The sequence below is a fragment of the Homalodisca vitripennis genome, chromosome 3, assembly GCF_021130785.1.
Source record: "Homalodisca vitripennis isolate AUS2020 chromosome 3, UT_GWSS_2.1, whole genome shotgun sequence".
NCBI classification, from domain to species: Eukaryota; Metazoa; Arthropoda; class Insecta; order Hemiptera; family Cicadellidae; genus Homalodisca; species Homalodisca vitripennis.
This window is the reverse complement of record NC_060209.1, coordinates 119,505,320-119,532,500: the sequence shown is the minus strand read 5'-3', so window position 1 is coordinate 119,532,500 and position 27,181 is coordinate 119,505,320. Positions and strand designations below refer to the sequence as shown.

The 27,181-nt window shown below is 31.9% G+C and overlaps 2 protein-coding genes across 8 annotated transcripts in view; both read right to left on the bottom strand.

The window, feature by feature from the left end:
• The window catches only part of LOC124357422, a 36,246-nt gene extending 21,070 nt beyond the window's left edge, over window positions 1-15,176 (bottom strand). For both annotated transcript variants that reach the window (XM_046809219.1, XM_046809220.1), the window contains exon 1: window positions 15,060-15,176. In XM_046809219.1, coding sequence (XP_046665175.1) covers window positions 15,060-15,153 — 94 coding nt within the window. In that variant the 5' untranslated portion in view covers window positions 15,154-15,176. The remainder of the gene's footprint in view (window positions 1-15,059) is intronic.
• A 5,918-nt stretch (window positions 15,177-21,094) lies between these two features.
• The window catches only part of LOC124357421 (pleckstrin homology domain-containing family A member 6), a 194,270-nt gene continuing 188,183 nt past the window's right edge, over window positions 21,095-27,181 (bottom strand). For 5 of the 6 annotated variants that reach the window (XM_046809213.1, XM_046809215.1, XM_046809217.1 and 2 more), the window contains 2 exons: window positions 26,156-26,290; window positions 21,095-22,503 (listed from right to left, as the gene is read on the bottom strand). In XM_046809213.1, the coding sequence (XP_046665169.1) occupies window positions 22,391-22,503; window positions 26,156-26,290 (248 nt within the window). In that variant the 3' untranslated portion in view covers window positions 21,095-22,390. Of the gene's footprint in view, window positions 22,504-24,490; window positions 24,572-26,155; window positions 26,291-27,181 lie in introns of all 6 variants that reach the window. The other variant, XR_006921942.1, reaches the window with a different exon arrangement.

Genomic DNA, 27,181 nt, shown 5'->3' with positions numbered 1-27,181 from the left:
AACGAGTATCTAATAATAAATAGTACAAAGATCGGTAATGCACATATGTCCTAAATATACGAAGGGGAACTATAAAGTTACAGTTAAAAGTCAGAGTACGTTTGTGGCACCGGGTCCTCTGCTGAATGACATAAAAATTCAATGTAATGTAACTGGTATGTCTATTCTTGTTTTGTTTGTTTGATTTAAAAATTATTCTGTTGTTATTATGTAAATTACAGTTTTTATTTGTATTTTCTATGATTTACAAATCCTAACCCTGATCTTTATATATATATATATATATATATATATATATATATATATATATATATATATATATCTTGTGTGCGTGTGTATTTCACTGAACTCCTCCTAAATGACGAACTTGTGTGTGTTGAAGGGGATTCCAGAATGGTTTAGATTCACAATTTGTTCCAATTCAAATAGTTTATTTAATTAATTTTTTATTTATAAATTTGTTGTTGATGTTGGAGTGTTTTACATTGGATCCGCCAGATTGCGTTACGACTCGTAATACAAATTGAATTGATACTTAACAGCTGTTAACACTTTCAGCTGAGGTTCAATAAAAAGGGCAGAAACATTTCTTTACATTTAAATTTTAGGAAATATTAATTTATTGTAAAGTGTTTGATCAGTAGTGTAATGCAGATTGCAAAGTCGAAGTTATAATCACCAACATTATAATATTATAATACATTCATATTTGTAGTTAATTTTAGTAGCATTTTAAATGTATTGGTAATTAATTATGGCCTTGAAAGCATAGAGTAAGCATGAACATATAAAAATAACATCACTTCTTACTTAAATATTTTCTGTAATCACTTTGGAGCACAGAGGTTATCGAGATATAAAATTGGACGTTTTCGTAAAATACATTTCTAACTGAAATTTTTACTAAATATTAAGTATGCAGTTTAATTAGTAGGCCTAGCGTAATGCAGGAACTAAAGATAATGTTATTATCTATGTTTTGCTACAGAAATAAAGACTTTTTTAAACCGAAATTAGATGTTTTTTGTAAGAAGTACGCTTCTTAAACCTTTATATAGGCTATGTGTATATTTTCTTGCCAACAAACTCAACTGTGTCACCAAAAATATCTTAGGCCGGATGTATATTACAATGGGTACAAGTATACACTTTTTGAAATGTTTTCTTGATTGTGGCAGCATGGCAAACTCAACCATGGCGTACAAAATATAATTCTTTCAAATCAGAAGTACTCACCTACACGCAGAGTAAAAAATAAGAGCCATTAGCAATGTTTCTTATCAATTGAAGCTGTTAACCATGGACACTAACATAATACATTACAAAGAAAAGCTTACTTCCATTCCTAAACTGCACAGAATCCTACCATGCATTATATCATTAATTGCTATTGTCTTTAACTTAAGGATTCCTCCGTACTTGCCTAAAATAGTTCAATTGTTACTGAAATCGTTGGATAAATTACGTATTAAATCCACGATAAAACTATCGTGCAATGTTGGAGAGAAATTCGAATCTTATAAAAAAAGTTTTAACTCTACGACTTCAGGGTCCCAAAACACTGTTCTTTGAACTTAAATCTAAAATGAATCAGGAGATTGGAATAGCTTTGAGTGACTTTCAATTATCTCAGGGGTGTTTAGAATGTCGTAGAAAAAGAATACGTGAATATAATGTCCTGTAAATACGAAAGTGACTTTGTTTGTTTTGCGTTCACGTGTAAATTATTCAACCGATTGTACTGACATTTTACTTAGACACGCTTACAGTCCCTGGGATGAACATAGGTGTATTCTTATTTTGAAAATCCCTCCGGGCTACGCCCTACTGGTCTTTAAAAAGCGAAAATATAGTGAGTGAGAATATGTAAGGAATAACCATTATTTATAACATCGTTTTAGATTTCAGCGATTAGGTAAATACTCATCTACCTTGCAAAATGTCCTAAAATATATAACATGGTCAAAACTTAATACCGAAGACTCCATTTGTAGCAGTGGACTGTAGTTTTGAAGTAATGTAACAATTCCAGCTCTAAATGTTCTAAAGTACAAAATGTATTAAAAATACTTTTCAGTTTATAAATAAACAAACGCGTAGTTTCGTTTTATATATATATATATATATATATATACGCGTAATATATATTTTATATATATATAGTCTATATATTTAACTGTGCATTTTTATCAAATTTTTGTAACCGTACATTTTTATCAAATATTAAGTGTTAGATCTAAAAGACAATGCTACTATCAAACTTTTATTATAAATTTAAAGACTTATATAAAACCCATAGTAGTTCACTTTTGACAGAAGAAGGCTTCCCTAATCTGTGATATATATTTTCTTGGGACTTTTTCACGAGGACTTAATTACATAAACGTCATGAATCTTGTTCTGTAAGGCATTTTTGTGTCCTCGATCGATGAGCAGTGAGACAGACAGGATTTTCCTTTTTTCGTTATCTTCCAAGTTTTTTTATTTATTTTTTTTTTTTTTTTTTTTTTTATTTTTTTTTTTTGCAATCATGTAATAAATGATTAATTTCTCAAAAGCCTTTTCTTTTCAACTTCAAATGGTTTTATCGCCCAGATTTGTCACATAAATTGTTTCTTACTCCTTGACCAAGTGCTTTGCAACTAGGTTCTAATATTCCACTTTTTTTTTAACTTCATGATCTTTGTAATGTTTCAAATATGAATTAAAACTAGCTTAATGTACCGATACCCATTTTTATAATCGCTTCCAAGTCCGCTCAGCTGCTTCCTGTTCCATAGCTGGTAACGACACATCACCTTTTTTTAGCAGTTAGATTTTTACAGCATTTTTCAAAAAGCGACTGAACATTTATCAAGCTTTGATAGGACTTTATATTGGACATAGATAAAAAAAGTTCCTAGTGGGCCTCCGTTTCTGCCAGATGCCATAAAAACTGACAGAAATTCCAAAAACTGTTTCAGCTCATCCAAAGAAGTGTTATTTAAAGTGGAATATGTGTTACAATCCCAGTTCTAGCCTACCCTAATGAAATATTAGTAAATATTCGTACAAATTGTATCCCTCGAGTTCATAGGCTTAAAGTTGGAAACCAGGCTAAAAGGTATCATACCTCCGAGCCTTTACCAACACTAGACCAAACTTGTACCTTTCTTGGAATTATGTAATACGATCTGAATGTAGCTGTTTCGTCACTTTTTTCTAATGTTCCCGGATTTTCGAAAGTATTTTTGTAGCAATTAAAAAATAGCGTACCGCTTGACTAATATGTAGGTGTTCTCAACATTTTGGACATGTAATAAATTTTAAAAAATTAGTAAATTTGTCAACATTAACAAACTATAATCGGCGCACTTTATTAACATATATCATAGGCCGATAGTTGTTCGAAAGTGCAAACCTGTATGTTTTTCTGGCTACTCAGAGGCTCAGTAAAATTACGTAGTGCTTCTAGAAATGCTGTACCTAGAAATATATGAATCCAATAACATAGGCTCACTTACTACAAGAATCCAGTGCATGACTAGTTCTAAGGGATATCTATTCGTAATGTTCTCCCAGTTTAGAAGCACAATATTTTTACTTCCATTTACTCTTCCTGTCTTTTTAAATTGAATAGCAAAACACACAAAACATAAACAACAAACAAGCAAACCATACTAGAACAAACTACTTGAATACTTGAATACTCGATCGATGACTGGCTTTCACCAGATAGATTATGTTATTTGATCTTAATAATATTTTACAAAAAAAATTAATAATAATGAAAGCTAGATGGCGGTGGAATGCTTAAAAAGTGGCCCCTCCTCCAGTTCTTCAAGAGAATACAATCGTTTCATTTCCAGGTGACTTTTGAGGGTTAGTTTAAAATCTTCTCAATTCAGCATTTTTATACTGTATGGTAGGCTGTATGATTCACGGTCTTGAATTACTGTTTTCAGTCAGATCACTGACTTTAAACACGTTTCAAACACTTCGTTGTTCTCTTTTTGGACAAAGTATATTATGACACATCACTGTACAATATTGTACAAAAAACATATCACTCATTAAACAGTTGCAATCCTTAAAAACCACCCCTTATAATAAAAAAATTAAAATGTTATTGAAGGTAAGAAATGTTTATTGATACATACTGAAGCGTTTTGCTTGTATACATATGATAAATTGACTTTTCGAAAGTTTTCCATTGTTGTATGATTATATTGTAACTTTTTAATTCTCTCAAAAATCCTTATAGAAGAACTACCCATTATAAAAATACTATCTATTATTAAAACATAGTGTTAAAATTTTATTTTTGGAAAAGTTGCACGTAATATAATTATATTTGGATGAGGCCCAATTTCAAGAAGATGAAGATCCTGACAATCCTTCTTATGCTACTGGACATTATTAAAATGGTCAGTTGTAATTTTATTAATCTAACCTTAGCAATTTTTTTATTTCATGTTTTCTAAAAAACATAGTTTTTTACATTTAGGTACACTTTTCTCAAAAACTACTTCAGCTAGAACCTTGACAAATAAAACGCATGTAGGAAGAGACTGTGAACAATCACTTAGTTGGTTTTTAAAAATACTTTATTCTTTTTGTTTCATTACCCTTTGTGGATAATTTTTTAAGGGTTTCAACATATTTTCAAATAATTAATTTCTTCTCTGACGAAGAAAAAATGATTCCCACTGGATATAGTCTTGCTAATGAATATATAAATAAGTGTTAAAAATTACAGATCTCTATCTGAAGTGGTTCCAGAGAAAAGTGTACGTAAGCTTACATGGGCAGGTAGTGAGGTCTGTTCCCTTTAAACTACTAACTTTATTCAAATTAAGCTTCTAAATCTGTCCAAACTCCCAAAACCTATTTTTGACATATGAGTAAAGTAAACTGGTAGTGAATTACAAACTTACGTGTATGTAAAAGACCTTTAGTATTGATGATAATGTACGAAATATGGATAAACGTGTTTATTAAACAACCAAACACCAATTGTGACTGATTTCGGTCCAGCTCAGGATAATATAAACTGTTTTTAGGGTTTATACAATAAGGAAGCTAAAACTCTTGAAAAGCATTTATTATTATTGTAAAGGCGTGTGTTTCGGCATTAAGCCATCTTCAGTGTACAATAACCTATAAAACCTATATTTTAGAGTTTACACACACACACACACACACACACACACACACACACACACACAAATTATCTAGCATATTTTGTGGATTAGGGTATATAATTTTAAATAACAAATTATCTCAATGGAGAAAATATAAATAGCGCACTTATCGATATACGAAGATGTAAACATTTTCAGCTGTTACCGGGAAAAGGCAGAGTCGTATTTTTACCTTTTGCTAATATAAATGTTTACGAAATATATAAAGGATTATTTCTACTGACTCAATGAGTTGTACATGCTCAGTCATTCTTGCAACCAAGGACGTTTCAGATCTCAATAATTCTTTACTCTATGATCTCAATACCTCAGTCATAGTCACACCAGACTTTGGCAAATCTTAAACTTCATGCAACAAAATATCGCATGAGTTTATTTGGAGACTGATGATTCATAAACAAACTACTTAGGTCCACCAAACTTCAGTAACTTACCCCCGGATAAGCAGCATTGACTAGCTACTTCTCTTAGAACATTTTGCAACCCAATTTGCATTATTGAGAAACCCATGAACTCTATTTATATGGCTAGAAAAAGTTTAATCATACATTCGCGATTAGGTGAAAATATTACCAGCGATTTTAAATAGCTAGTTTTGTAGAGATCACTTAATTTCTAGATAAAAGTGTATTAACTGTTCCATGTTGTGAATATTCTAAGAAATCGTATAAATTAAAAAGAGGGAAGATGTATAATGACAAGGAGTAATCTTTAAAATTAACCGAAGTGCGTACTGGGCAGTACCTGGCACACACAATTTGCGTGTCGACACGCGTGTGGTGTCTTACATTGATCCTGCTGCTCCAATGTTTACCGTCGACAGTAGTGGTGCACTTGTTGGCTGACTAAATTACCCTGCCGTCTAATGTTGTGCACGTGCCCTGTCTAGTATTGTGAGACCTGCCCCTTCGTTAGCTTGAGCCTGACTTGTCCGAAAGCAAACTTCATTCTAAAATAATGATGTTTAGGTAATTTCTTGTTCGAAACTACCTTTATTTCATTTTCAAGCGACCAAAAGGGGCTCTACGCGTCCTTTGCGCAGTAATACTATTTAGCCAGCAAGAACGCCAAAAGGTATTGGCCGCAGGTTACATACAAATGAAATGTGTATGGCCAAAATATATCGATTATAACCACCATAATCATTTGTTTACAAATCGTTAACTGTCTTCAAAACCCCCATTAATCAACTCCAAACCAAAGCTTTACTGACTTGCAAAAGAATTTGTAGAAGAGAAACCTGGGTGGTGTGCAACACGACAGCAGGCCGGATGCACATCAACTCCAACCATGCAGTTACGCTACTGTAATTGTTGGTAGTTAGGACTCCATTACCTGTCTGAGCGCGTATTCACGTCATAGTTTTTTATGGGCAATGTAGAGTAAATCAATACTACCAAACGAGAAAAGGTTGTATAATAGTGCAATAGTGCAACACGCCACCGCGTTATGTGTACATCACTACAACTGTATAGTCACGTTATTAGAATTGTTGGTAGTTAGGACTGCCAACAATTACCTGCTCCAATCAGTTTTCACGTCATAGTTTTACAACTTCTAGAGAATGCTGGGTTGATCAATACCTACCAAACGAGAGAAAGGTTGTGTAATAGAGCTACACGACACCGCACATAGTTAGTTATGTGCACATCACTACAACTATGTAGTCACATTACCGGTACTAGAATTGTTGGTAGTTAGGACTCAATTACCTGCTCCAATCAGTTTTCACGTCATAGTTTTACATAGTTTTCTAGTGAATGCTGGGTTGATTAATACCTACCAAACGAGAAAGGTAGTGTTGCACTATTACCGTACGCTGAATAGTACGAAAATCATGCTAGAAAGGGTGCTAAGCTGTTTAGCTGATCTCGTTTCTCCTAATATTATATAATATACATTGTTTCTGAGATACTTCCGGTTATAATGTATTGTAAAGGATGTTATTTTGTAGTTACGACCGAAAGCTGAAATTGAAATAGTTAAACAAGTATATTTTTCCCTTTCTACAATTATCGATTGAGATTTTAATGGATAATTTACACTACAGATGCAAATACACACTAGTATCTGACAAGATTTAAGTAATGTTCATGTTCGACACATTGTAACTGCGTAGTGTTATAAGTTACCATGGCAATGGGCAGGTAAAATGGTTTTGGTCATGCAAACCCTTTCGGCTTGCTTCTTTCTAGTTGTCATTAGTCTATAAATGTTATGAATACTATACTGTAATAACGTATTGTTTACAATAACAGTAGCAACTAATTTTTAGAACGTTAAAGTTATCCATTGTTAAAGTTAAAATAACTAATTTATTGATATTTCTTTAAATACATAAAATGCCACATACCTTTATATCCTCTATAACGGATTTGCCGAACAAGAACAAAACAAAAATTTACGTGGTAAAAGTGTAATGTTATTTTAGTAAATAGTTTAATTAGTAGTTTTAATGGCTAATGTTGTGAAGCACTTATTTGAAGACAAATATTTTTTTTACGAATTATCATGAAACTGCATAGCATTTGATTGAATATATTCAGAGATTTTTGTGTGCAGATTTAGAGATATTTGGTTGAGTACTGATATTAAACGAATTTATATTGAAACTTTCATGGGCCGTGGGGTGGAACCTTGATGTCTGATAGCAAACAGTTGTATAGTGCGCAACAGCGAAATATCATTTCAGGTTTTTGGGTAAGGCACTTTCATTGGGTTCAACAGGTAGTTATGTGAATAGTTTCCAACACTTGAACTGAGAAACAATTTCATAGCGAGCACTTGTGGCTCAAAGTTACCCTGCATTCATAATCTCGTCTAAGTGGCCAGCAACTATGATGTCTCCACAAATTTCTCACAATTTTAAGGAATAGTAAAAATTATCATAATAATAGTGTCAAAATAGAACTATGCGGGGACTTAATATTTAAGTTTAATCCTGTAAGACTTCCTGATATCACGAAAATTGTTTTCAAAAATATCAAGGATATGTGCAGAGTCAAGGTTAATTTGCGAAATTAAAGATCCAAAAGTCTACGTTAATTCAGATTTGTAAGTCTCATAGTTTTAGAGAAAGTACTAAAGATGGACGTAATGTATTCATCCTAATAAAATAAGGGTTTTCCTTAAATTATATGTTTTAAAATATACTATGTAGTTGGAGTTAGGTTAAACCTTCTAATGGTTACAAATGACATTGGAAATACGTTTTTTTTTAGATTTTTAATGCAGTTACTATGTAAAAGACTAATTACATGGCTTAGATTGCCTGAAAGAGGGTGGGAAACAGTCACCCACTTCTCAGAAGAATCAAAATCTAAGGTTGTTCCCGAAGGTAACGTAACTTACAGAATAAACGTATTGCTTTCTTGTCTGAATTCTCTACTCTTACTAAGAAAGATATTTAAAGCCATTAAGCTCTAGTTCTGTAAGATTATCAACATATATTCTCCTTGTTGGATTAGGGATATTTCTAGATTGCGGAGTTTGCTCTTCGTCAGTAATAGAATGCGTCACTGTTACGACCGGAGATGGCGACCTATGAAAACGCTGTAAGCTTTTACTGTCAACTAGAGATGATGAATGCCAAGGAGGAAACACTGACCGCACACCGCGATGTGGAGACTCAACGTCACTGTATCACACATAAAATTGTGTTTAAAACCCTTTCCGGGCCAGGCGGCAATATATTGCCGCCATAGATCGTGTCTGAAAAGTGCCAGGCGGCAATATATTGCCGCCTTGATATTTGTAATTTTCTTTAAAAAATACGACATCAAATGATTAAAGTTTTATGTTTTTTTATTCCCTGGTATATTTGTAGATATTTAATATGAATATAATTTTTATTTTGGAGGTCTATGCATTTTTATTTCGTAATTGTCACGTGACATTATCAGGTGACTCGATCTATTGTTGTTAATTCTTTATGCTTTAGTGCAATCGTACCATTGTATGCTGGATTCTTCTTCATTATTTTATTTTGTGGTTGTAAATATTAGTAGTGTTACCTGCTTAGCTATTGTGTGTAGTAGTTACAATGACTGACAATTTGCGATCTCTCGGGAGTGAAATTGTAAGTAGCATATTTGTAAATAGAAAAAGTGTAAATAAATTTCAAATAAAATTGTGTAAATATTTCTTGGTAAATAGTGTTTTTAACTGTATTGAAACTGCTTATGGATCCTACAATCATCTGTTTACCGGTACATCCGTAATGTGAATATTTATTTTAAGTTTCTTGCAGTTAAGAGTCAGTTGCTTTATCACTTGTTGCGAAGTACAATTATGCGTATTTATACAAAATGTGTCATTAAAAATTTATTTATGAGAGAAATAACACAAAATTTTGTATAGTTGTTCCTTTATAAATGTACAATATAATAACATAGCTTTCTACAGTAAAATTATTTTTCATTTTTTAGTTATTTACGAAAAAAATTAAAAAATTAAATTTTTTTTATGTAATCCATTAAAACATTATTTATTTTAAATTTTAAATTACTTAAAACTACATCTTTATATTTTTTTGTTGATAGTATATATCTATACGAGTAATTTGGTGCAACTTTTAGGTCATTCTCTAATGTTTATGAAAAGTTATAAATTTTAATCTAAGAGACTGCAAAATCGCCAATTTTAGCCTGGCACTTTTGACTAGTCACAAGGGGATAGATATGTGAAAAAATTTTGCAACATCTCATATTTGGTCCTGGCCCTGAAAGGGTTAAAACGAAGAAGAAGAAAATAGTGCAAACCTTTAAGCATTGCTTTACCTAAAGGAGCCTACGCTTTGAAGATAGTGAATGTCTCCACCGTCTTTAATATCGACTTGAAATTCACACAGAGATAACACTATTCACCAAATACATGGAACTGGGCAGGATGTAAATATAACTTCCATTGTTCCTAAAAAAACTTGTGGTTGCGTGGACTAAACAAAATTGTTCACTTAGTCGTAGTAACAAAAGCAATAAGAAATTATTCAACCGAGTGTCATGGAAACTAAAGAATTGGCTCAGAACTGATTCCAAAACTAAACCTTAGCTACAATCCCTTGGTATTCAATCCTCGAGAAGGGAAATTACATGAGAGTCTCTCAACAAGTTACGGAAGATAACAATTTGTCCTCCTCTGTAGACTAATGGTTATAGTCTCGGCTCTCTAACCGGGTTCAAATCCCGGGGAGATCCAATCATGTACTTTGTACTTTAATAAAAAACCAGTGCACTTCGAAGCTGGCATGCTGACGCTGAGACTTAAATGAGATAAAAAGATAACAATTAGAACTACGAAGTGTCTCATTATTAGTCTGCCCGCATGGAAACAGTCCAATGGTGGCTGGAGGATTACGATGTCAATACATCCCCCCCCTACACCACGTACCCAACAGTGTTGTCAATTTTACGCTTATGGAAAATTACTCATCCTTTTCAACATCTGTTGCAATAAACAAACAAATTAATTCAACTGATTGAATTAATTTTAAAACAAACACTCCAGTAACACAATTCTTGTTTTTGTGATGCCTTTTTTCAGACAATCGTGAGACCCACAACTCGATGTTTTCCTTGAAAACCAAAGGCTTCGCAAAAATAAAAATTGTATTATTAGTGTTTGTTTTAAAATTAATTAAAGCATTCCAATAACGAAAGAGCTTCTACAGCGTATTTATCTGATTTGTAGAGTCTCCAGGTCATAGCGAAAACAGCTGGTAGTTGACAGCAATATGACATCCAATACACCGCTTTGGATGTCATCTACTATTTTGATAGCGCTGCTCTAGGGGCTAATCTCTCGCAGGGCTGCCCATTGCCGAAACAAAGCTGTAACATTCCGTGTTTTGTCGCACAACAACAGGTGATTAATTGGTGTGTGACAGCGGTTGGCGGCTAAACTTGACCGGAGCTGAATGTGAAGGCCGGAAGTGTGACGTCACGTCTGTACGCACTTCCGGCGGCAGTAGGGCGGCCACAGTTCACACACTAACTCATCACACCCGTGGCTACCACGGTGAGTCGGGAATAACACGGTTCCACATTCCTGTACCAGGAAGGATGTAGTTATTGAATGAGGTACAATAAAAGATTAGCGGGAGCATCTAGGGTTCGTGGAGACGTTGTAGGCACAATAACAGTATTAGTACAATTCGGTCACGTCTCATCAAACATTGTGGAGTCTGAAAAATTGATTTTATTTCTATATGAAGTACATATTGCTTTTCTGTGTTATTTCTATTGCCGCAATGCTCGCAAAAAGGGCTATGCACTTTTGAACATCAAATTTTGATGCATGCAGAGGTTTGATTCGAAAGACGTAATGACGAGCTTACTTGTATCGACACTGTACTTGATCAGGAAGTATAATGAAACGTGCAGTAATGAAATTTAATGTCTTCAATATCTGAGACCTTTTACGTTATACAATAGCAGCATATGTTATAATCACTACCAGTTCGATGATACTACATAACCAGTTAGTGATTGTAGAGTATTTGTTGGGTGATAATGCGTCGTCTTAAAACATTTACCGTATGTTAAAAAGCATGTTTTTGGTCATGAATGATGTTTAATAATATTATATTTGTTATTGAGTACTTTATTTGTGTGTCTTGTCTTTATCTTTCCAGCTAACAGGTAGTTCTGGAGGTGAGAGCCATTTTAGGCTGTCATTCCCTCATAGTGTTTATACTAATAATATGAGTACTATAAAAATGTTATACCCTTATCTTCAACCACTCCCAAGACCTGGTTACAAAAATATCCAAAATGACTTATATAAATGCCTATACTATATAGTGTTAAAATTGTTTTTAATTTTTTCTGTTTTTATGGCTCTGTCAACAAAATGAAAAAAGAAACGAACTCAATGAAAAATCTGTTGCACCACTTTGCACCCTTCAGTTTAAGCTTTAAATTCCGGCGCACGTATGCAATATAGATGCACGCTGTGATTGCCTAGCTTCAGACTTAAGGAGTCATTTATACCTATCGATTTTGTATAGTGCATCGATGACATTCATTACGTAAACACAGCCAAAATGTGTAAAAACTGCTAAAACACTCGTTAATATGTCAAGGGTAAAAATTGTTTAGTTAACTATAAGAATTATTTTCAAAATAGGAGGACTTTTCAAATCCCCAGTGTATATATTTCAATACAATGTATTGTGCTTTCCAACATGAAGCAAATATAATATTTTATATATTGTACGCCTGTTTTGAGTGAACCGTCAAAATTCCATAAGAAGGTTTTAACTTTCTAAAATTGGTTAGGTATTTTATGGCGATATTGGGCACATAACTTTTGTTCAATCTATAGCCCGAACCGAACGACGAATTTCACACAGTTTCTGTTATCAACAAAATGTGTATTCTTACCAAAACCATTAAACTTCCTCTCATACAAAAATGTTTCTTTTAGTAACCTAAAAGATTAAGTTTACAAGACACCGTAAAGTAAAAAAAAAAACGTTATCACTAAAAAGATTGGTAAGATTTGTTTCCCTAACTCTTTGAAATTCTAGCCTATAATTTAACTAAGACGATTTAATTGAAAAAACATCCGCTGTTGATCTGTAAATGAATTAGACTTCACTATAGTGAAGCAATTACTTTGAAATATAAATATAAACTATTTCGATTAAGCTATTCATTACAAAAAACAATACAAACTAATGTTACATTACTATAGATTAACTTACATATTAATTCTCCAAGTTATACCAATTTTGGCCTTTTTAATGTTGTTTATTGTAAACAAGTTAAACCACGATCAGGTAAAACACTACTAATTACATTTTAAAACGCTTTCCCCCCATAGTATGCAACTAACAGTTAGTCATTTATATTTTCATCAGTTTTTCTGTTGAAAAGAACATTTGAATAGATCGTATTCAGATTAATCAAAGTGTTTCAGGGTTTGAGTTCAACTCAAGAGTTTTATATGGTAATGTATAGCATGTACCTGTCAATTATAAAGTTGTGCTAAAAAATAAGTATTCCAGTTATTACCTGCCTCTTTCAAGAGACCTTTTTTCAGTTTAACGAAAGCAAAAACTAGACTTACAACCCTCTCTATCTTCTACTGTATTGATCTTTTTGTCGTCAAACTAATACGGATCACCAATTGAATACTAGCACTGCAGCAGAGTTTTATGTCTTATATAACATCAAAACTGTTTATATTTTATGCCTTTCTCTACAAGAACATGTATTTTAAATCTTTTTATTCTTCCCGATTTTCAGACTATTATTCGTCTGAGTAGTTTTTGTAATACTAAAGGCTAGTCGCTGTTTTTCCTTTCTTGGTTATTAAAAGGTTATGGTGATATCAACTTGAACAGTAAAGTAGTGAAGAATGCAACATTTATTTGTCTTTCTACGAGAACAATTTTAAAATACGTTTCACAGTTGTAAATATTGTATTACTTGCGCAGTTTCCTTATAACTTCTTTATACCGAAATTCCTGTTATGCATTTTTCAAGACTTTCCATTTCATTTTTTGGTATTATTTTATATATTTTATGCAGTAAAATATTAATACTAAATACGAAAAAATACAAATCCGTGTTAATGTTCTCTGTAATGAAATTAACTAGAAAATGTGTGCTGCAATTACTGAATTTCAACTGGCAAACAAGAATTGTAAGTAGCGGGTATTTTTACATCACATATAACGAAGTAAATATTAAGATATTATCAATATTAAACAAGTTTTAAGACTATTAATAACGATTTCGTGATTTATAATTTTTACCACTTTATACGCTTTTGTACGTAAAATACGTATCATTGTTTTGCAATGCAAATTGTCTGATTTTAGTTTTAATATTATACTAAAGCTTAACAAATTCATCTGGTTAAATTAAGTAGTAAAATGCCCAAGCATTCTTTACCCCTAGTCTTGAGTAATATTACATTAATTCCTTCAAAATTCTCGGAATATACACACCTACCTCAGTATAGAACTAAATTTTAAATACTGGATTGAAAAAAATTATACACTTAGAATATCTAGGCTAAATATACAGTTTTGCATTTCTTTGGATAGAATTTAGTTAATGATTGTCCTGTAAATATAAAACCTACAATTAAAAAAATATAGAAATAGCAGTAACAGATGTGATATAATGACAGGTAGCACAACTGTCTTCTTTGACCAATTGAGCAAGTACATTACAGGAATAATTTCGCTGCGTACAAAACTCATTTTTGCAGGTTATTTAGAGTTATATTCAAGTTTATGTAAAGCCAAGCCTCAAAAGGTTCCTTGTATCATAAACAAAATATTACATACGATTTCTTCGTAAGGCCGGAAAACAAGTGTTTTCTGGGCAAGTAAAGTACACAGTTTTTCATTATACTGGAAAGTCAAAAAAATAATCAGTAGTTTTAACAAAGTTTTATTTCGAATTTCTATGATTCATAATGTAATAAAACATTAAACTCGGTAAAATATATACTTATCGAACAGCTTGTGATATAAATTCGCTGGAAAGTGAGTAGTATGTCCTGTGCTATGCGGTAATCACCTGCTTTACCTGGGCATTAATCACTCGTATAGATTGGAAATAGGTTTTCGCTGCAGTACAGATAGAAATTATGTTACAGAGAACTTAATTTATCCAATACACGATTATTAACTGAAAGTAAAGTCACGGTGAGTTAGGAGATTATTTCTTAGTTAAAAACACCATACTTATATATATTTACTGTTAAACAGCTGTGGCTGCCGTAAAACCCTTTGTTTCGTTGTTGTAATGTTAGCTCTATTTCACTTACGATTTTTTAAAATGCTATTTAGTGTTCTAAAGAAAATATACATATTTTGAAATTCAGTTCGGTTAACTCTGACGCTATTTGCTTATTTACCTCTCCTGTCAAAGACCGCGAAGACAGCATAGCACCTGGTGACGAGCAGAAACGAGACACACAATATAGTTTGTTTACGGAGCGCATTCGCCATGGTCGCGCGGGGGACTGGCCTTGTGCTCGCCGCCACTGGCGCTCCTGGCGGCCACCGTTACATATCGATCAGCTGACGGGTGACGGCGAGTCTTCCACATAGCACACTACAGCGAGTACTCGCTAGTTTTAGTGTTCACGAATATGAAAGAGGCTAAAGATACCAACGCATCTTCTGTGTTATTATATTTTTCGTAAGGCCGAGAGGCCGATCCCCGTTTAAGCCTTATTCTGCCCGTCCTCATGAGCCACTGGCCTCTGCGAGAATCTTAGAATCTTATCAAACAGAATAAGGGGGGAGTCAAAACAGTACAAGATCGATAGTACTGATAAAAAGTGCTGTTTTACCTTAACCAGAGTTTGATGTATGTTGAGACTATTTTTATTAATTACTTTTGTAAACACAGGATAAGAACATTGTGTTAAAGTAGCTGAAAACCTAAAATTCACATCTTGCTTCTTATTCAAATAAAAAGAAATTAGACAGCAAAATTGAACCTGAGCTTCTCATGTAAAAACAAGATTATTACATCATAAGTAATATGTCTCATTCATGTAAAATACTACAGAGTATTTCTAAACTTTTGTTATTTCAACTACAACCGACTAAATACAGAAGGTTCTTTTAAAATTAATGTTCTCTCTTTCTCTCTTTGTCAGCCTCAAAAATGTATTTAAAAAACTTCTGTTTTAGGAATGCTGGAACACGTTTTATATTTTCTGCCACATAGTAACAGTAGGTATACACTAGCTTCGCTGAGATCTTCGTCATAACAGTTTACAGCAATAATTAATTATTAGAGTACACCAGATTTGCCACCAATCCTAGAGTGTCTTTGATGGAATTAAATACGATCTAGTGATGAACATCTACATTTTAATGCTTACTTCTAATAAATCTGACCAACCAGGTACCTACTGACCTACCATACAGTAAGTCAAATCACATAATAAAAGAACAAATCTATCATAAAATAGAATTTCCAACTAAAAATAATGATAACTGATAATTTCATAAAAATCTCATAATTAATTTTATGCATTACATTATTAATAGGTATGTTAGTAAATAAACTACTGGTCTTATAAAGTAAATAATTATAAGAATGGTAAGAAGATTATCCCAATTTTATAATTTAAAAAGTTATATTTACCTTTTTATTCCTATAAATACTATATTTATACAAAAGAAAAATATATAACAAGAAAAATGTGAATTTTAAACTGGTACCCAGATTAAGCTACTGGCATCAGATTTCACTCTCCCAGGCAGTCCCAGGACAAGTAAATAATCACTTTGTGCTTCTCAAATTGTCCCCGTTTTAGGGCCAGTGAGTGATTAAGTTTTCCATTGACAGTTTCTCCCTCCATATTTACCATAGTATTAAGTCTGCATATTTACCATAGTATGTTTCACTCCAACTGTGCCACTGATGAGTTTCTAACTTCCAAAACTGATACCTAGAGAGAGGCATGTGCCTCAGTGTATATCATTGTTCGTAGGTTTCTCTATACCAAAGTGGAATGTACCATAGTGAGTTCCACCGTAACAGTGTGATAACGTTATTTTCTCTCCAACAACATTGATATCTTAGGCATGTACCAAACCAATGGTACCATTGTAATAAGCGTTCTCTCATCCACACATTACAGTGTATTACGTACATATTGTACCATTTGAGAAGTTTCTATCAACCAAAGTGGATGGTTAGAGGCATGCCCATCACACAATGTATTTAGCACAGTGTGTTTCGCTCCATTTTAGCTATTGATAAGTTTCTATTGTCAAAACTTATACTTAATACTGAATTAATATCACAGTGTGTTCAACTAAATTATTGACTTTTAACACCTATTTTAGCTAGCAGTAATGATTTACAGATGGGGTATTTCAATTTAATACTTATTCATTTTTATACACATAAAAATTTAACTATTAATGTGGGTTGTAAGATCCAATTTTTGTAAACCATGTAAAATATTGGTGTCTGGTTGTTCTACTACCACAGCGTGCTTCTTATCAGAAACAATAGCCTCACCTCTGTGAAAGTTTTCCTTGGTTTGGTGACTGTTTGTTGATGTTTCAGTATCACCCCCCCCCTCTTTTGTCCTATACAAAATCACAATTCTCTCTCTCTCTCTCTCTCTCTTCTCTCTCTCTCTCTCTCTCTCTCATTGGGCATCACAGTTACTTCAGTACACATACACAGACATGGCATGTGCGTTGTTACGTTTATTTATGAGCAATCTCTTATCATTGTCCCTCAACATGTCCAGCAGCTGTTTTTTATTTAATCCTTTTAATCCTTTAATCCATGGTCTGTAGTGGTGCACACAAAAATTTTCTCTGGGTGGTGTCCAGAACAGCGGGGAGTCTGATGTATGGAAAACCCTCCAGATCAGTGGGGGGGGGGGTCCAGAGGAATTATTTTTAATATTAGTTTCTAAAGTCGTTATTAAACAGTACTTATAAACTAATAATAGGAGGGCAAAGATTAGGTTACAGTGTATAAGTTTATGGTAGAACCACTCTATCAACAATCACCAGGAAGCTTACACAGGGATAATCAACATATTCAGCAACAAAAACAGTTTATGTGAATTGTATTCAACTAAACTTAATTTAATCATAAAATTAACAAAATATTGAACAAAACAATTTAAATCACAAATCAAGACTAAAGCTAAATCTTTATGTCTTCTACTCCCTAATAAAAAAGTATAAATATCTGAGTTTGGAAGTTAACCACAAACTAATAAAGCTACAATAATGGGAGTTATATTAAAATTGAGCTTGTTTACTTATGCATTTCAAAATACAAAACTAACAGTTTTTATATCGATAACAGCGAAAAATACCGGTGTTTGGTGCTTTTCAATCAAACTGTAACTTCGAGCATTCATAACACAGAAACTTGTGATCCGATTAAGACTAATTGTTTATACAAGATATAAGTGGACTGTAATTGAGTATGTAAGTTTAGAATTGTAGAGTTGTTATTAAATTAGCACTGTAACTTGACTGGTTGGACCACAAAGTCTGGCATTGCTCATGTAATTGAGTATGTAATTTTAGAATAGCATGAAAATAAAGTTGTTATTAAATTACCATCCTAATTTTTATTCTTAACCTGTTGGTACATAGCATTCGCCATTGGTCACGTTATGGAATCTTAGTCAATATATTGAGCATGTACTTTGTTTTAATTTTTAACACAGATTAAATTTAGCAGGGTTTGATCATTTACTGTAACTATCACTGCTCTTTTTAACATAACAAATTGCCAGGCTGTCCAGGGCGGTGTTGCCTCATAGTGACAGTTGTCACAGAACTCACAGAACTGCTCAAAACTCTGTAACTCCTCACTACTGTAAACAACGATAATGCTAGAATGCTTACAAGTTTTGTATTTCAAAATTGAACAAATGTTTAGATTATTTTTGGTATTTAAAAATGTTTACGTGTGTTATCATTCAAATAGATATTTTAATTTATAGCCCAGTTTTCTTCCTACATAATACAAAAAAATCATCTTGCTATGTTTATTTTTGATAAAGTTATAAATTATTTAGTGGAACACTAGATAAACACTAAGAGTTCTTGGCACTGAGAGAACCATCACAACTACTCGGCATTGGCAGTGCCACTGCCAAAAGCACTTGGCACTCAAAAGGGTTAACCATTTACACTTAAAACAGAATTCTAGCTTGGTCTGTTGTTCTTCTTTATATGATTAATATACCAAAAAAAGTAAACTTTCTTACTTTGTGTGTTTGTTTATAAACCAAAAGGCTAAACTGCATTGTAGGATTTAAACCATTTCTCCCAGTGTTGATTCCTTTACCCACAATTTAGAAAATATTTAAGATGATTACTGAACGCTTCAATTTTTTAACAAAAAATAACATCAAAATTCTCCTTTCAGCATTTACAAGTACAATATTTCTAAACCAAATTAATTAAATGCAAAATTCCAGAACATAATTTTCAGTGGTTTTTTTAAGAGTCTATAGTTTTATAAATGTAATTAAATTTGTTTGCATGTTTTAAATCAACATAATACACAAAGCATATAAAGTGATCAAATAAATCAACTGAATAATTGAAGTAAATTTTATCTTATAAGTGTGTATTATGGATTTGGCAATGAATATCTATCAGGTAAAGGCTTTAGAGTGACCTGAGCGTTTACAAAATGGCCAAGATGATATATTGAAAATAATTCCTGTCTGGGTCATATTTACACATCAAGAATGCATGAAAATATTGAAAAATTCTGTAATAATTTCATTTGATTTGATCATTGGTTGATTATTTGTATAAAGTAACTGCTAAAATTATAGAACTTTACAAAGAATGCACAGGAGAATGTTTAATTTAAACACACAAAAAAGAGTGGGTGAAAATACTTCTTAAAATGAACACAGTTGATAAACAAAAGTTCACAAAAATATTACTACTCACCAACAAAGAGCCTTTGAAAATGACTTCTTGGAAAGAGTGATAATATAATCTTGAAACTACACACTAATCTAACATTGAAAGAGCCCAACTTTATGGAGAGCTAAAACTGTTCGATTGATTAGGCTAAGTCAAGATTTAAAGCGATGATGACTATTTTCAAGACATTCATGAGAATGTATAACTTCACTGGGTTCCTGAAGGTTAAAAATATTGATCATTATTACTACCTTCATAAAACATAGCTACGGTGGGTTTAGCTCTAGTTCACCTCCCGCTTGGTGCAATGTATGGAACCTGACGCTGTCGCAGACTTAAATTAATACCTCTGAAACAATGAAAATACTTCTTCATGTAGATTACACTATATTTTGTAGTCTAGGTCTAGATTCCAGTAATCTGTGATAGTGTCAGATTCCAGACACTGCACTAGGAGGAAGGTGAACTGAAGTTAAACTCAACATTCAAATTACTACCTTGATGTTCTTGTTCAACTCCATGAAAGCAGATTTGTGGATAAAGAGTCATGGATTCTCCACCAATACAACTTGGATCAAGAAGTTTCTATGTAAGTTAGCATAGAATTTAGACCATTCACCTGACCTTGCTAAATTTGAACTTTATCCATTTCCAAGGACAAATCTGCATCAAAAAGATCTAAATTGATTTTAGGTCTATAAAGCTGTTGTTGAAGAAAAAGAAGCACATCATGAAAGAACTCACAGAAACCGACTTCCAGCAGCGTTTTGAATAAAATTCATATGAATATATACATTTGTAGAGACTTTTTTTGTAAAAACGTGATTTTTCCATTCATCAACACAACAGTTTGTAAACTAACTCATACTGTACATTGTATAATGATAGTTTAAAATAACCTATTAAAACATATTTCAGGAAGGCCCCTAAAATTTCTAACTATAGATCCTCTATTATTGACACAACTGCACAGACAAAAAATTCATCTGATTATAATGAAACAACAGTGTAATTTACCACATAACAACAATGATATACCTCACACCCTTTTATGCACTTGTTTTTTGTTGTAGAATCTGTAGAATAGTAACAGATCTATAAACTGAAAAATATGATTAATATGAATCCTAACTCTTTCTTGAAGTTTATATTTAATGAAAATTTCAACAATTATTTAAGTAAATTAGTTTGAAATTTTTTAATATGTAATAACAATATATATTTTTAGTACCTTCAATGCGGTTGAATGATACCTTTAAAATAAAGGTACTTCATAATTCTAAAACAACAATAAGGGGATAAATGTTTTGAGGATTAATATTGTTCTTATGGGGTTAAAATCAAAATGGCCACTAGTACAACTGGCTCTCATGTTCTGCTTTAAATTTTGTTGGGGGAATGTACACTACTCAAGTGTATGCTCACACTAAATATACTTAGCCACTGGCTAGATTTCTCTTTCACTTAAGTTATGGGAAGGAAATAATTAAGAACCAGCCAATACGAAAATATGCATATTTTTAATTGATTTGATAATACATCATTAAGTACATAATAGAACAAACATTACAAATGCATTTCACTATTTTTTTTTTTTTACCTATAAAAGTGAAATCCATTTAAAGTGTTTATTTATTTGTTTACAGATAAAAATCTGTTATAAAATGTAACAATATAAATATTTTAACTAGAGGTTTAGACTAAACCAAATTACACATATCAACAATAATAGCAGTAATCTGCTAAAATCAACAACTTTACAAAACTTGGTTAAAATTCAACAAAATATACATTTTTGTACAGTAATTCAAGGTTAATTAATTATTTATACAAACTTATCTTATCTAGGCCAAATTATGAGCAATTTTAACAAACTCATGAGCCTTGTTATCTTAAAACAACAGTTTGGTAGCAAATACTTAATGGTTAGGTTAATACATATATTCATTATTCTATATACAAAGGGAACATTTAAATACAGTATAATTAATAGGGTCATAACAGGGAATTGTGCTTATATTTATACTCTAAGCTCTATACTGTATGAAGATCTGCAGATAAAATTATAAAATGTATGAGGGGAGATTGCACGGTTAGTCTAGCTAGAAAAAATTATTGGATGGAAATAAAACTTACGCTTGGGTAAAAAATGATTAACAGATTTAACAAACTTTAACCAAACTTGAAGAATACTTGATATATTTAAATTAGATAAAATTTATTTGCAGACTAACATAAAACGGATTATTAAAAAAATATGTAACTTGTGTTACTATACAGTTTAGTCATTGAGCATTATACTACTTTTTGCTGGTAATATACTATATCAAATCAAGTTATGTGTATGGTGGTTGGTTTTACATCAAACTAGGATGCTTTTTTATTAGTCATCTTAGAGTTATGGAGCCAACATTTGTCTATACTCATGATAAAAATTAAAAAATATAAATAGTGAACCAAGTAAAATACACTAATTATTGTAATACTGAGGCTATGACCCTGAAGTGCCCAACAAGTTGCTGAATCTCACTAGCAGTACTTTAGAAGCAGTACAAATTCAGTTTTTAGATAGAATAGTTACACTTACTTAGCTTGTTCATGTTAGATAGTTATATTCTACTTCAATTGAAGCAGTACAGAAAAGCAGAACCATTGAAGTTGCACCAAAAATCCTATTTTAAGAGATACTACATAGAGTAGAACAACCAGTTATCGAATGTTGGTAGTCAGGGAGCAGTCGGTAGTGACTTCAGACTTCAGTGCAGAAGTAGCAATGCCTTGCCTTGTCCAGCCAGTGTTAAGAGAAGTAGTTCTCTCGTTGTTGGTAGAGTGGCAACGGCTCCTCCGGTGAGGACAAATCACTTTCATCAGTCTGTGTTGTCGACAGTGGTAACGTTGCCAAAGCCCTCACTGAAAAGTGAAATATTTTATGTTAGTTATTTATTATTTATTTTATTCAATCAGTCATTATTTCAGACTCATAGTAGTTTTTACTGTTAATATGAAATTGTATAGCAAACCATATTCACCTTTATACACACTTAGATAAATATTTTTCTCTTCTTAACACATCGCGTGCGGCGCGGTCACCAGCGACTGCCACACACCACTACTGTCGTGTGTCTCACGCGATGTATAAAAAAAACTATCACTATTGCCACACATATCACTTACTTCTCCTAATGTTACACTATAGCAATGTTCTCTGTAGCCAAGGAGTGAAATTTTACAACATTGTAATACAACAAAACCAATGTTTTACTATGCCATCGGTGGACTCTACACTAGAATAGAGGTGGTTCACTGAGCTGAGCCGAAACTTAAAATTCCTACGTAGATCATTCATCTAGAATAGACTGATAATACTGTAAGCTTCCATTTCTGGTATTTCTTCAATACAAGTTCAAATAAATAACCTCTCTTGACTATTTAAATATGGTTTGATATTAATACATAGCAGGCCACTTTCTTATCTTGCCTCTTCTGTTATGAAAAGACTATTATTTTTATAGCTTGACAAGAGAGATATTGCTTGTGTTGACGATGTGCACATAACATTTACAGATGTGTCCTGTATTTTCTATAAATATAGTTCTTCCAGACTACATAGTATGGACCGGACTCGACAAAAACAATGTGGTGTGATGTTTGCTCCGTTATGGAATGCATAGAAATGAGTTAAAAATGTATAAATCTTGGCTAAGAGCTCTAATAAAAAAATAATTATAATTCTTTGTTATAAGTATTTGCACATAAAGTTTGTATTTGTAACTATTACGAGAATGTAAATTAGAGGAAATGTAAATTGTGACTATTTAAATGTTTTTGGACACTTATAATTTTAGGAAATTATCCAAGTTTTTTTACCTACCGAGGCTCTACAGTTTGCAATGTAATATATATTAAAAGAAAGGAGGTAGTATTTTTTCAAATTGGTATAATTTTACTAAATGTGGTATATTTAAAAATAAAAGAAAAGTAAGTCTTATTTTACCAGTCAATTTTAAGTTAATGAAGTAGTAAAAATATTTTTTAATGAATTTTAAAAGAGTGGTTTGTTAAAATAGATTTATTACTTCAATTCCTACAAGTTATAATTGGATAGCATTGATAGTAGTGTGTCCAAAAATAGGGAAGCCTAATCATTGTTTGGCATTTATAAATCATTATCTTCTTGTAAATAAAACTTAATATTCTTTTCTCCTTAAAAATTACCAAGCATGGAATTAGTCCTATTAGAGTACATAATATTGGATTATTTTTATTCTTACGTAAATCTGTCTACAAAATGCACAATCCAATAAAGCAATTCATACAAGATGACAACAAACTTTTTGAAGACTCAGACTTCAAGTTGATTTGACAAGTTTCACTTTATTTCATTCATACAAAACATCAGATATTTTACTGAATTTATTGTTTCTATTAATAAAGCAAATAAAATTGTTATACTGCCCAAACACCGCAATAGGGGAAATATATTTAAGTCTATAGTGGAATTATTCTTTCGTAGTATTTTCTAGCATTGGACAGTGGATTTTTAAAAGCATGTAAATACAGCCAAGAATGAAATTCCTGTGGTTCAGACTTGACTTAAAACTACTGAACTCCAATGGTGGTCATTTCTATATAGTTGTTATTTACATAAGAAATTTTGATCTTAAGTAGTAAGCTATACCCCTTTTACCCACCAGACTCGTGTTCATACACACTTGGACATGTAATATGACGAATATAATTTCTGAAAGATTAAGTACTTTAAAAATAAACATCTTCAAACCTGTTAAAATTAAAATATTGAGGTATTTAACAAAACAAGCACAAAAATTATTAATCAATCAAAAACTAAACAAAACTGTGACGTACATAAATTATTAAAACAGCCAAATTTACAAACCTTTGTTTAATGCAGGCAAAACAAAATAACGACACAGCTATGACAAAACAGATCAGTCCTGTGTTGAGGCTGCATTGGAACCTAAAAGCAAAATATATCATGCAGCTACAAAAAATTCAAACATGCTAAGTACTTACTAATTATACAAACAAATAAGCACACACAACAACTGCAAAAAACAAAACATTCAACTCAAACTTATATTCAGCAAATAAAAATAACAGAAAATGATAAATTTAAATGCTGTACTGGATTACAAAGTTGATAAACATTTTGGGTGCATTAGTACAATAAATCAGTAGATGTTTCAGAATCAAGGTTATTATTTAGAGTGTAATTAATATTTAACGAAAGTAAACAAATAAGTTTCTGTTCTAACTTAATTTTTATGAACTATTTATGTTTAAAAAAATATTTTACAGAGGAATAGGAATAAAGGAATTCCAGTACATGCACACCAAGTTGCTCTGGTATCAGTAAAATAAATTACATCAGTTAAAAAGCAAATGAACTATGCACTCAATATACGAGTGTATAAATTAGTATTCCAACAAGTATGATAGCCATAGCTGCCTCCAGAGGGAGTTAGTATGAGTTTGGTATTATTTATTTAATCTTAGAAACAATTACTCTGTTTTAATTTTTCTAAGATTATGGATTTCAGGGTGCAAATGAGGCCTTGCAGCATTAGCACCAAGGTTAGAGGTGTCCCAATGAAGAAGAAATCTGTAAGTAGATGAGTAAGGCAGTTATATGCAAGGCCCTAGAAGCAGAAGTATTGTACATGTTCTTGTGTGCTCTTCAGTGTAAGTAAATAATAACATATTTTCTCAGAACACTTATTGTGATATATTTATATATGATTTGATATATATATTTATATATTCTGAACTAGGACAACAAAGCATATTCAAGTATGGCTTCGGAAATATCTTAGACCCGAAGTAGATACTTTTTGAGAAAAATAGGTTTCCGAGACCTACATAATATATATGTATTTGTTTATCTAGGCAACAAGGAAAATTATGTGGCATTGGAAATATAAATTATTCAAACCATAAATTGTTATAATTGAAAAAGTTAAGTATTAAGGGAAATAGCTATTTTCATGGTTATGATTATAAAGCATCCAAAATACTTTTTAGTTTTTTTCAATACTTTTTTCTTGGTTATTCAAAAACTAATGCCAAACTTTAAATAATTTCTCATTTATATGTTAAAAAATTATACACTTCACTAGAAACACTAAAAAGCGTTTAATGCGTATTAATCATATCTCCCATTATTTTGCTACAAAAAATAAAAGAGAATAAATATTGATCATATCCTAAAGAGCTATCTCCCTTAATACTACAATAAATAAGGGTATAAAAGTGTTGGACATAAGTGAAGTTTGATATTCTTATGGGGTAGAACTTCAGGTTGTTTCACTAAATTCGGCTCATAGAGATGCATTTCCCCCTATTAATTTTACCTATATATGAGTTCATCTGATCAGTAAATCTTCATTTCAAACCCCTTAGTAACTGGTTCTTTAATTTACACGTATATAATTTAGAAGAAATCCAGCTTTCTAGAACCAAAAAAGTTAATAAAATAAAACATAAAAGTAGTAGCACTACCAACATGCCATTGGACAAGACAAGCAAAAGGATATGGACTCACCAGCCACCATCTTGCTCTTCTCCATCACTTGATGAGCTAGTATTTGGTTCAGCTGAAGCAAGTGCTCCCTCTGTCGTTTCTCTTCAGCCACTTTCTTCTTCAGTGTTAATGACTTTTCATCTTCTTCTACAGGTTCTAAAGATTATTTATAGATATTTTAGATACGTTTTACTCAGTACATTTTCTAATACCATACAAAATAATACATTTAGTATTTTCCCCTTTAAAGCTGTGAATATTTAATTTATAAATGAATTTTACAAAAACCAAATTTATTTTTGCTGTGTTTTAAATGTTATAGTAATTTATTAACTTCCAGACCAATAAAAAACTAGAGCATATACAAATCAGTGTCAAAAATTTCTTAAAATCAATATTTATGAAACTTAAAAGTTATTGTTTACTTCAAATAACTTTAAAGTAATTTTTTCTGCTCAGTAACCATGGCTTGCTTCTTTAACACTTAGAGTGCTAATCCCGTAATTTTACGGAACGGCGAAACTTCCGAAGAATGCTAATCCCGTAGTTTTACGTGGTTGTCATTTCAATTGGTATTATATTACATTGTCCGTATTTAAACGGGTTTTGCCTACTCTACAATGTTATTTGGGTTTTTAGTAACACAATTCACCGCTAGAAAGCGTCAGATGTATTGTATGAGCTTAATGACAAAGCAACTTCGCTCGCGTTGTTTACGTGCCGCTAACGTGATGTTCGTTGCAGCCGGCAGTCGATGTTGCAATCATGGATTCTCGCAGCTTGAACGACGTTGCGATCAGTGATGTATTAGATAAAGATAATTTTATTGGAGTAAATAGTATTTTTGACATTGATCCTGATTTAATGGAAGAAGATTAGACACATACTTCAGGTAAGAATAAGTAAGTCTATTTATCATATAAACATCAGTCTAAAAGTTTGGTTATGTTATTGTTTTCGTGAATCAAACTATAATTTGTATTATAATAAATTAACTTTATACAACTAATATTTTATTCTTATGAATAAAATAAAAATATATTCATA